This window comes from Pogoniulus pusillus, chromosome 24 (genome assembly GCF_015220805.1).
Source record: "Pogoniulus pusillus isolate bPogPus1 chromosome 24, bPogPus1.pri, whole genome shotgun sequence".
NCBI classification, from domain to species: Eukaryota; Metazoa; Chordata; class Aves; order Piciformes; family Lybiidae; genus Pogoniulus; species Pogoniulus pusillus.
Genome location: NC_087287.1, coordinates 4,878,794 through 4,890,876, shown reverse-complemented (window position 1 = coordinate 4,890,876; position 12,083 = coordinate 4,878,794). Strand labels below are relative to the sequence as shown.

The 12,083-nt window shown below is 51.9% G+C and overlaps 1 protein-coding gene across 7 annotated transcripts in view; it reads right to left on the bottom strand.

Annotated features, from left to right (window-relative positions):
• TSPAN4 (tetraspanin 4) overlaps positions 1-12,083 on the bottom strand; it is a 445,397-nt gene that overhangs the window by 44,319 nt on the left and 388,995 nt on the right. For all 7 annotated transcript variants that reach the window (XR_010306683.1, XR_010306684.1, XM_064163135.1 and 4 more), the window contains one exon: positions 85-159. Coding sequence is in view for 5 of the 7 variants with exons in the window: in XM_064163135.1 (XP_064019205.1) it covers positions 85-159 (75 nt within the window). In the remaining 2 variants the exon portion in view is untranslated. The remainder of the gene's footprint in view (positions 1-84; positions 160-12,083) is intronic.

Genomic DNA, 12,083 nt, shown 5'->3' with positions numbered 1-12,083 from the left:
CCAAGTGCTTCATGATTTATTTATAGGGGGAAGGGGCAGAAGGAGTTGCTGAAGGGTGAAAGAAAAATGAAGACTCTGACTTACCTTGTCGGTGTAGACGAAGAACAGAATCACGACGGTGAGCTCCAGCAGGAATACAATTAACAGCATGATAAAAAACTGTCAAGAGAAGAAGGGACAGGGGGAGGAGGAAAAAAAAAACAAAAGGCAAAAGCCATCAATATTGATTTCAGCTTTTACTGGACACACAATAGGTCTGCTTGGCATTTCATGCAGCGTGGGGAGTGGGAGATAGAGACAGCAAGGCACCAAGCTGCTGTGGCACGGCAGAACGGAAGGCACAAGATGTGTAGCAGGTAAAGGGCTTGGCAAGGAACACAGCAGCAGCTGGGCACACAAATGGCTCAGTCCTGTCACTGGCTTCAGCAGAAGAGCACAAAACCCCCCAGAGATCTGTCCCCACTGCAGCCCAGTGCTCTGTTTGGCAGTGACTCATCCCAGGGTAGGGTTTCTCCATTTTGCTCCCCATCAGGTCTTTGCAGTTAAGATATCAGCGAACTCCACAGCTCAGACCTCACACTGCAAGAGAAGGTAGCCTGCCCCATAGATTCATGGCTGCTTTGAGGAGCAACGGTGGGAGAGGTGAAAGATATACCAGCAAGCTGGGTGCTAGGTCTATGAACCACATAGATCACAGAATCAACCAGCTTGGAAAAGACCTTTGAGATCACCAAGTCCAACCTATCACCTAACACCTTCTCATCAATTAACCCTGGCACCAAGTGCCTCATCCACTCTCCTTTCAAACACCTCCAGAGATGGGGACTCCACCACCTCCCCGGGCAGCCCATTCCAAGGTAAATCACTCTTGCTGTGAAGAACTTCTTTGTAATACCCAGCCTGAACCTGTTCTGGCACAGCTTGAGGCTGTGTCACCTCATTCTGACTCCAGGTGTCTGGGGGAAAAGCCCAATGCCACCTGGCCACAACCTCCCTTCAGGTAGTTCTAGAGAGCAATGAGCTCTGCCCTGAGCCTCCTCTTCTGCAGGCTGCACACCCCCAGCACCCTCAGCCTCTCCTCACAGGGCTGTGCTACAGCCCCCTAAGATTACCTTCAACTGAAAAAGACTGATCAGGGCTGGAGACATCAAAGCAAAGTCAGTCCCTCTCTTTTTCTCCTCCTGAACCATGAAACTGCCTAAAACCAGGCAGTCAGAAGCTCAAAGGAGTGCATAAAAACCATTCCATGCAGGGATTTCAGGTAGATCCTCTAAAGCCCTCAGCTCTGATGGACTCAGGGAGAGGAAGTGTTGGCAGAAACCTTATTTGCTGCTTTTTGGCTAAGATGCTGGATGGGTGCTGCAGCACAGCTCTGGCAGCAGAAACAACACAGGGGTTCAGTGGAGTTTAGAACAAGCATTCCATGGAACTCAGCTCTGCAAAGGCAGGCAAAGGAGAGGCAGGAATCACAGTGGTTTAGGCTCAGGCAAAGGTCCTCCTCCCTATAACACAACCTCCTTACATTTAGCAGCCTGCAAGGCTAAATCTGAGCAGCCCTGGCTTAACTGAAATCCCACTCCCAGGAGAATAAAGCAGTTCCCACCTCTTCAGCTTCAATCACAAGGCTGCAAAGCCATGAAGCTGTAATAGCTACAAAGAATTATCTGAGCTTCTTCCCTTGCCTGCTAAGTCAGAAGCAAACCCCTCAACTTAGGGATTTCTGTGATTGAATGGGGGGCGGGCAGGAGGTGAGGATGGGGAAAACACCTTTCTCCACCAGCACAATTACACTGCCTGCAGAACACAGTGCATCTTGCCCCACAAGCCTCTAATGAAGTTTACTTTCAAATCTTTGTGGCTAGCATCCTCACACCTGCCTGACCCTAATACTGGATCCCATTAATGCCCTGGTTTGATTCACAGGAGTCATTCCCTGATCCACGCTGATTTCCATGCCATTGCCACCCAAACCCTGACCTCCTGAGGGGTTTTCCAAGCAGCCTTGCTGCAGGTTGCTTCTTCTCTCATTTTAGGGTTTCACATAATCACAGTATGTCAGGGGCTGGAAGGGGCCTCCAAAGCTCATCCACTCCAACCCCCCTGCAGAGCAGGAGCACCCAGAGCAGATCACACAGGAACACAGCCAGGCAGCTCTTCAATCTCTCCAGAGAGAGAAACGCCACAACACACCTGGGCAGCCTGTGCCAAGCTTCTGGCACCTTCACAGGGGAAAAATTCCTCCTCATGTTTAAATGCAGCTTCCTATGCCTCAGCTTCCAGCATTGCCCCTTGTGCTGGCACTGGGCATCCCCCAGCAGAGCCTGGCTGCAGCCTCCTGGCACTCACATTTACATCTCCACTGATCCCGTCCAGGGATGGCAACTCCACCACCTCCCTGGGCAGCCCATTCCAATGCCAATCACTCTTTCCCTGAAGAACTTCTTCCTAACATCCAGCCTGAGCCTGCCCTGGCACAACTTCAGGCTGTGTCCTCCTCTTCTGCTGCTGGCTGCCTGGCAGCAGAGCCCAACCCCACAACCTCCTTTCAGATAGCTGCAGGCAGCAATGAGCTCTGCCCTGAGCCTCCTCTGCTGCAGGCTGCACCCCCCCAGCTCCCTCAGCCTCTCCTCACAGGGCTCTGCTCCAGGCCCCTCCCCAGCCTTGCTGCCCTGCTCTGCACACCTTCCAGCACCTCAACACCTTTCTTAAATTGAGGGGTCCAGAACTGGACCCAGCACTCAAGGTGTGGCCTGAGCAGTGCTGAGCAGAGAGGCAGCAGGACTGCCCTGGTCCTGCTGGCCACACTGTTCCTGATCCAGGCCAGGATGCCACTGGCCTTCTTGGCCACCTTTCATCTGAAAACTCACTGCAAACCCAATCCCCTCATCCAGATCAGCAGTGAAGATACCAAACAAGCATGGGCCCAGCATTGATCCCTGGGGCACAGCACTAGTGCCAGCTGCCAGCTGGATGTGGCACCATTCACCACCACTCTCTGGGCCTGGCCATGCAGCCAGTGCTTACCCCAGCACAGAGTGCCTCTGTCTCAGCCATGGGCTGCTAGCTTGGCCAGGAGTTTGCTATGGCAGACAGTGCCAAAGATGACAGATGGACACTCAGGAGGAGCTACACCTCGGCGAGGACAGCAGCTTGTGGAGGAGCTCATGCTGGAGCCACGGAGAAGAATAACACATGTGCAAAACAAGGAGTGGCAGAAGAAGGGCAGCACCTTGCACTGCCCCTGTGACTGAGTGACACCTGCAGGGAGTGCCCTGGGGACTGGCAAGGGGGGAGCAGAGGGGACTGGAAGGACATGGAGGTGTTTGCTCAGTGCTTGAGTCAGTAAGTACAGGCTTACAACCTGCCTGCCTTTCACCACTTCTATGCTTGGAGCCTCCACACCTCCTCTGAGCAACCTGTGCCTGTGAAGGGTGAACCAAAAGGAACGTGCCCTGCCTAGAAAGCCTACACCCAGGTGAGCAGGATTCTGCTTTTTCTTCATGGAAAGGTGGTTTTGTTGTGACATAAACCCTGTAGCTTTATCTTGCTTGCTCTTGGCATTTACTGAGATGAAGTCCAGCTCTGCCACAGACAACCAACGCCACTCAGCAAGCCCTGGGTGCAGACAGTGGAGACACAGAATGGTTTAGGTTGGAAGGGATCTCAAGGATCACCCAGGTCCAAACCCAAGCCATAGGTAGGGACACCTCTCACTACAACAGGCTGACCAAGGCTTCATCCAACCTGGCCTTGAACACCTCCAGAGAGGGAGCAGCTGCAACCTCCCTGGGCAACCTGTGCCTGTCTCACCACCCTCACTGCAAAGAACCCTTTGCTAACATTCTAACATCCCAACATTTCCTAACATCCAGTTTAAATCTCCTCTCTTACTGTTTAAGTCCATTACCAGATGTTGTCCATAGTCCCTCCCCAGCCTTCCTGTAGCCCCCTTCAGTTACTGCAAGGCCACTCCAAGGTCTCCTCCAAGCCTCTCCAGGCTGAAGAGCCCCAGCTCTCATAGCCTGTCCTCAGAGCAGGTGCACTGCTTCTCTCAGTGCAAAGGCCAGTGAGGGGAGGCTACACATTCACCTCCTAGTAAAAGCTACAAGTACTTGGATCATAGAATCAACTCAGATTTATCACCCCCACCCTCTGAAGAACCCTACCTGAACCCAAACCAATGTGCTGGGAAGTAAAACTGGAGGTTTCAGAGGGAGTTGGCTGCAGAGCCTGCACACTTCAGCACATCTTCTGATCCACCAGGCTCAAGTGCATGCATGGATGCCTGCTGGACCTGCTCCTCTACTCCCAAAGCATCAGCCCACAAAGTTCACTTTTAGTTCCATCCTCATTATTGCTTTCTACAGCTACCTGAAAAGAGGTCACTGTTCACCTCTTCTCCCAGGTAACTAACAGAAGGATGAGAGGAAATGGCCTCAAGCTGCACCAGGGGAGGTTTAGGCAGGACATCAGGAAGAAATCTTTTAGTACTCAAATCCTGTACTCAGCACTGCTCAGGCCACACCTTGAGTGCTGTGTCCAGTTCTGGGCTCCTCAAGTCAAGAGAGATGTTGGTTAGAAGCTTGAACATGATCTTGGAGGTCTTTCCCAACCTTAATGACTCCATGATTTATGATCCCAAAGGGAATGATGCCTAACCTGTGCCCAGAACTGGCCTGGCACATCCCATTCCTGGCATAACTTTCCTTAAGGAGAAAACTCTTTACTTTGAGGGTGCTGCAGCCCTGGTGCAGGCTGCCCAGAGAGGCTGTGGAGTCTCCTTCTCTGCTGACATTCCAAACCCACCTGGATGACTTCCTGTGCAACTTGGCCTAGGCAAAGCTGCATTAGCAGTGGGTTGGACTGGATGATCTCCAGAGGTCTCTTTTCACCTCCCTACCATTCCATGACTCAAATTTGAAGAGGAGAAAGAAGCTCACCAAAGACTCACAGCACCTAGGACCCTACCACACCACACCTGCTGGAAACTTTCACAGCTCCTTTTGCAGAGGACTTCTCTCAGTGTGCTGATAAATAGAGAGGGGAATCAAAACGAGTTCTGCTGTGGTTCACTGGGGCTGCAGGCTGGTGAGATAATAAAGATTTATGCATGGAGAAGCAACAAGCCCAGAGCAAAGCATTCCTGCTAGAACTCCACAAAATAAGATTAATCTGGCTTTGGAGAGAGAGATGCTTTACCACACTGCTTGTCAAAGAGTGGGATGCAACCTAGCAGAGAGGTTCACTGGAGAGGTACCTGCAGTACAGCCCCTCATAAATCACACCTGAAATAGTCCCCCTCAGAGGCTGTGATGAGGAGGGAGGTACAGGGGATGCCTCTCTGCCTAGCTCCCGCTGCTAGAAGAACACTAAGGCTGCTTTCTCAGCTGTTAGCCTCCTGTTGCCCTGAAAGAGAAGGGCAGCAAGGCTGGGGAGGGGCCTGGAGCAGAGCCCTGTGAGGAGAGGCTGAGGGAGCTGGGGGTGTGCAGCCTGCAGCAGAGGAGGCTCAGGGCAGAGCTCATTGCTGCCTGCAGCTCCCTGCAGGGAGGCTGTAGCCAGGTGGGGTTGGGCTCTGCTGCCAGGCAGCCAGCAGCAGAAGAGGAGGACACAGCCTGAAGTTGTGCCAGGGCAGGCTCAGGCTGGATGTTAGGAAGAAGTTCTTCAGGGAGCGATTAGCATTGGAATGGGCTGCCCAGGGAGGTGGTGGAGTCCCCATCCCTGGAGATGTTTAAGAGGAGGCTGGATGAGGCACTCAGTGCCACGGGTTAGTGAATTCAAAGGTGTTTGGTGATAGGTTGGACTTGATCTCAAAGGTCTTTTCCAACCTGGTTGATCCTGTTCTGCCAGGCTTTCCTGGAGGCTCTTGTTAAAGAAGCAGAGGACAGGAAGCAGGCAGCTGCTACTAAGTCTGCCTTATAGCTACACATCCCCCATCTGAGAGAAAAGTCCACTAGAGAGGAGGTCTCATCTAGCTACTCAATCCACAATGGAGCTGTGTGAGGCTTTTGATCCACCAGATTCATTGAATGGTCTGGGCTGAAAGGGACCACCAAAGGTCATCCAGTCCAACCCCCTCTGCAGTCTGCAGGGACATCCTCCACTAGATCAGGTTGCCCAGAGCCCTGTTGAGCCTCACTTTGAACATCTCCAGGGATGAGGCCTCCTATTCAGTTCCTTTCATCCACTGTTTTAACATCAGTGGAAGAATCAAGGACTGTTCCTTGTGTACAGCACTCAAAGTACATCCCCATCCCAGCTCACTCAGGCACAGAGCTGCAAGTTCTTTCTATTCCCCTGCCAAAGAGGTTGTTCTGAGGCCTCAGGTGGAACAGGCACTCACCTCTCTGCATGGTGATCGATCAGCACACTAATACACAGAGCTGGGGCTCCTCCTGGGGGTGTTCAAGGCCAAGCTGGATGAAGCCTTGAGCAGCCAAGTCTAGCTGAAAGGCATCTCTGCCCAAGGCAGGGAAGTTGGAGTAGATGGTCTCTGCAATTCTGCTTCCTCACTGCATTTCCTTGCCAAAAGGTCCAGCAAGCTGCCCAAAGTTCCCTTTCTCCATCTCAGCAGTCCTCCTCAGACTGGGAGACAACTGAGAACTGATTGATAGACAACTGGGATTGTTCAGCCTGGAGAAAAGCAGGCCAAGGGGAGACCTTCTCACTCTCTAGGACTCCTGAAAGGCAGTGGGAGTGAGGTGGGGATTGGTCTCTTCTCCTAGCAACAAGTGATGGCACAAGAGGAAATGGCCTCGAGGTGCAGCAGGTGAGGATTGGGCTGGTCCTGAGGAAAAACTTCTTGTCCCAAAGGCTTGTCAAGGTCTGGCCTAGGGAAAAGAGGAAGAAGGAAGGAAAGGGAAAAGAGGAAGAAGGAAGGAAAGGGAAAAGAGGAAGAAGGAAGGAAAGGGAAAAGAGGAAGAAGGAAGGAAAGGGAAAAGAGGAAGAAGGAAGGAAAGGGAAAAGAGGAAGAAGGAAGGAAAGGGAAAAGAGGAAGAAGGAAGGAAAGGGAAAAGAGGAAGAAGGAAGGAAAGGGAAAAGAGGAAGAAGGAAGGAAAGGGAAAAGAGGAAGAAGGAAGGAAAGGGAAAAGAGGAAGAAGGAAGGAAAGGGAAAAGAGGAAGAAGGAAGGAAAGGGAAAAGAGGAAGAAGGAAGGAAAGGGAAAAGAGGAAGAAGGAAGGAAAGGGAAAAGAGGAAGAAGGAAGGAAAGGGAAAAGAGGAAGAAGGAAGGAAAGGGAAAAGAGGAAGAAGGAAGGAAAGGGAAAAGAGGAAGAAGGAAGGAAAGGGAAAAGAGGAAGAAGGAAGGAAAGGGAAAAGAGGAAGAAGGAAGGAAAGGGAAAAGAGGAAGAAGGAAGGAAAGGGAAAAGAGGAAGAAGGAAGGAAAGGGAAAAGAGGAAGAAGGAAGGAAAGGGAAAAGAGGAAGAAGGAAGGAAAGGGAAAAGAGGAAGAAGGAAGGAAAGGGAAAAGAGGAAGAAGGAAGGAAAGGGAAAAGAGGAAGAAGGAAGGAAAGGGAAAAGAGGAAGAAGGAAGGAAAGGGAAAAGAGGAAGAAGGAAGGAAAGGGAAAAGAGGAAGAAGGAAGGAAAGGGAAAAGAGGAAGAAGGAAGGAAAGGGAAAAGAGGAAGAAGGAAGGAAAGGGAAAAGAGGAAGAAGGAAGGAAAGGGAAAAGAGGAAGAAGGAAGGAAACTTTGTTCCACTCCTGGAAGCAGAAGTTTTTAATGTATCACTTAGCTGCCACAAGAAGTTTAACACAACTCCCCAGGGGCATTCTGCTCTGGTATCTTAATAGGGAGTGGGAACATAATGAAAGGCTCACTTAGGCATTTCCAATTTTCTTTGACTTTTTTTTCCCCCCTCAAATGAACTGAAGGAGGAGAGGAGAAGAGGAGGAAAAGTGGAAAGGGACATCCCTTCTCCTGCAGGTGGGAGGCTGGTGCAGAAGACAAAGCAATCGGTGAGAAATGACAGGACAGCAGCCAGACAGCAACGACTGCAATGATGATCAGTGAAGCTCTGGGTATTGATCTACCAGATCAGCTTCACAGCAAGAGGAAAAGGGCAGCTTCACAGAACGGCAGGGGCTGGAGGGGACCTCCAAAGCTCCTCCACTCCAACCCCCTGCAGAGCAGATCACACAGGAACACAGCCAGGCAGGGCTTGAATCTCTTGAGAGGGAGACTCCACAACCCCCCTGGGCAGCCTGTGCCAGGCTTCTGGCACCCTCACAGGGGAAAAAAATCCTCTTCATGTTTCCATGCATCTTCCTATGATTCAGCTTCCACCACTGCCCCTTGTGCTGGCATTGGGCATCCCCTAGCAGAGCCTGGCTGCAGCCTCCTGGCACTCACCTGCACATCTTGATAACCATTGCTGAGGTCACCTCTCAGCTCCTGCTCTCCAAGCTCCCAGCCCCAGCTCCCTCAGGCTCTGCTCCTAACAGAGCTGTTCCATTCCCTTCAGCATCTCTGTGGCTTGCTCCCACCGATCCCCAGCAGAGCAGATTCTGTTTCTACAAGAAGCACTAAAGCTTTTCCTGCCACTTGGTTGGAATTCTCCTTTTGCTAGTTCACACCACAGCTCCTCCTTGCCACCCTCTGCATCACCATGACTGCTTCCCTGCTGCTCACTTATAATCATAGATCCACTAAGGCTGGAAAAGATCTCTACAATCACTGAGCCCAGCTGTTAACCCAGCACTGCCAGCTCACCACTGACCACATTCCTCTCTCCCAGCACCCCCAGCTCCCTCTCTGCCTGCCTGCTCTCAGCCACTCTGGCCCCAGCCTGTAGTGCTGCTTGGGGTTGTTGTGGCCAAAGTGTAGAACCCTGCACTTGGCCTTGTTCAATCTCATCCCATTGGCCTCTGCCCACCCATCCATTAGGTCCTGACCTAAGCTTGCAGGGGGGACCTCATCTGCCAAGTACAAGCACAGGAAACATCTGTTATTTCTCAGAGTGTCAAAACAGCATGGAGAAACCAAACAGTCTGTGCAGCTGGAGGAATGAAGAGAAGCAGAAGGTCAAGAAGAGCAAAAAGAACAACAGAGAGCATTTTGCATCTACATTCCACCACTGGTTTTATCTTCAGTTTGCTGTTCCCAAATGTGCTGCATCAGCTGCATCAGTGTCAGTCTTGCAGTGGAGTAATAGACTGGTTTGGGTTGGGAGGGACCTTGCAGGGTCAGCCAGGCCAATCCCTCTGCAGGCAGCAGGAACATCTGCAAGTTGAGCAGGTTACACAGAGCCCCAGGCAACCTGACCTGCAACAGTTCCAGGGATAGAGCAGCTCCCACCTCCCTGGGCAACCTGGGCCAGGCTCTCCTCACCCTCACTGGCAAGAATTTCTTCTGCATCTCCACTCTCACTCTCCCCTCTCCCAGCTCAAAGCCATTGTCCCTCATCCTGGCACTTCCAGCTCTTGTCAAAAGTCCCTCCCCAGCTCTCCTCTAGGCCCCTCCAGGTGCTGGAAGGCTGCTGTGAGGTTTCCCTGAAGCCTTCTCCTCTCCAGGCTGAACAGCCCCAACTCTCTCAGCCTGTTCCTCTTGGTTCTCCAGCCCTCTGAACATCTCCATGGCCTCCTCTGGACCTGCTCCAAAGGTTTGATGTCCTTTTTGTGCTGGGGTCCTTTCGAGACTTGCAGCTACACGACCCAGGCACAGCTCCAGTGCAGCTTCAGCTAGACAACCCAGTCATGCAGGCTCAAACACCCATGCAGCAAGCCAACAGAAACCCATAAGGTAACTTCCTTAGACCACAGTCTCAGCTTAGTAGCTCTGCTCAGGACACTGACCCAACCCTCAGACCAAGAAGGGAACAAGAGGGAACGGACTGAAGCTTGAGAAGGGCAGACTGAGAATGGAGATGAGGAAGAATTGTTGAGAGTGAAGGTGGGGAGACACTGGAACAGATTGTCCAGGGACACATTCTGCGATCCACAGCCTCCCTGGAGGTGTTCAAGGCCAGGCTGGACGAGGTCTTGAGCAGCCTGGGCTAGTGAGAGATGTCCCTGCCCACGGCAGGGGGTTGGAACCAGATGAGCTTTAAGGTCCCTTCCAACCCAACCCATTCTTTGCATGTATGAACAAGGCCACTCTTTTCTACCTCCAGCTGAGCCTGCAGCAGAGGGACCTCTGTTTCACAACCCTGAACACCAAGGAGAGCAGAAATATCAAAGGGAGCCTGCTGAAGCCAGGCAGCACTGCTTGCCTGCTTCACTCAGCAAGCTGCACCCACCTTCAGAGGCAGGGTTATATACATCAGGTTGTCTACTTATCTCAGGAAATCCTAGCTCCTCTGATCTCCCTAGGGAAAGTAATGATGGAGAAGTTTATCTCCTCTCTTCTTGTAGCTGGAGCAAATAAGAGTCATGCAAATAGCCTTTCTTGGCTCACTGAGATCTGAGTGACAGCTGCACCGCTTACCCCATCAGGGTACTGCTGCAGAGATCATTCTCTGGGTGAGGGCTCTTTCTGAGATGTTCTCTTTGTTTCCACATGTCTTTCAGATTGTCACCTTGTTCTCTTCCTCTGAATGCAGAGAAACAGGAATGAAACCTCTTTGTTAAGAGATGAGGCACTGCCCTGGCTAGGCATTGCCACCGAGTGAAGGGCATCCACCAGCTCCTTCATACGGAGTCATGGAATGGGTTGGAAGGGATCTTGAAGTCCATCTAACTGCAACCCCAGTGCCACGGGCAGGGACACCTTCCACCAGACCAGGCTACTCAAAGCCTTCAGCATCTCCAGGGCAAGGGCAACCAGAACCTCCCTGGGTAACCTGCGCCAGTGTCTCCCCAGCCTCACCGGCGAGAGTTTCTTCCTCATCTCCACTCTCAATCTCCCCTCTCCCAGCTCAAAGCCATTGTCACTCCCAGACCTTGTCCAAAGTCCCTCTCCAGCTCTCCTGGAGCCCCTTCAGGTTCTGGAAGGCTGCTCCAGGGTCTCCTTGGAGCCTTCTCTTCTCCAGGCTGAACAGCCCCAGCTCTCCCAGCATAGTATCATAGTATCATCAGGGTTGGAAGAGACCTCACAGATCATCGAGTCCAACCCTTTACCACAGAGCTCAAGGCCAGACCATGGCACCAAGTGCCACGTCCAACCTTGCCTTAAAGTGCCCCAGGGACGGCGACTCCACCACCTCCCCGGGCAGCCCATTCCAGTGTCCAATGACTCTCTCAGTGAAGAACTTTCTCCTCACCTCCAGCCTAAACCTCCCCTGGCACAGCCTGAGGCTGTGTCCTCTTGTTCTGGCACTGGCCACCTGAGAGAAGAGAGCAACCTCCTCCTGGCCACAACCACCCCTCAGGTAGTTGTAGACAGCAATAAGATCACCCCTGAGCTTCCTCTTCTCCAGGCTAACCAATCCCAGCTCCCTCAGCCTCTCCCATCAGGGAGGTTCTCCAGCTCTCTGATCATCTTCATGGCCTCCTCTGGATCCCAAGTAGACACCAACTAAGACCTTTCTAGTGGGTAAAGTTATGAAGCCTTCAGCTATCTAAACCCTCTGTTCAGAGCCAACCTGGATCAATCCTGACAAGTGCCCACAACAATACAAAAATGTCATTTACAAACTGAACTTCTGACCTCCTTCCTCCATCTGTCCTCTACCACTTCCATCATCCTGCCTGTCCTCCTTTCTTTCCAAGGAGCTAATGCTTGGCTCTAGCAAATGCCAGAGGTAAGCAGTTATCACTTACACCTAACATCACAGCAGCCCAATGCCAGAGAGCTCAGAGGTTTGCCCTGATAACCCAATACAAATGTCCTATCTGGAGAGCTCAAAGATGCAGGGTCAGTGTCGTGCCTGCTCTGCAATCTAGAGTATGAAATATAAAGACTGAAATGTCTCTTTCATCCTGCTCATTCCTCATTCCTTCAGGCTCCTCAGGAAATCTCATCCTTTAGGCACCATGGTACTGCAGTGCTACTCACCTGGCAAGACCACAGACAACCAGGGAATCACAGAATTGTTTGAGATGGAAAAGCCCTCTAAGGCCATCCACTCCAACCATCAACTCAGCCTCACCATGGCCAGCAATCCATGGCCCCAGCTGCCATGGCCACATCTTTCTGGAGTGGGGACTCCACTGC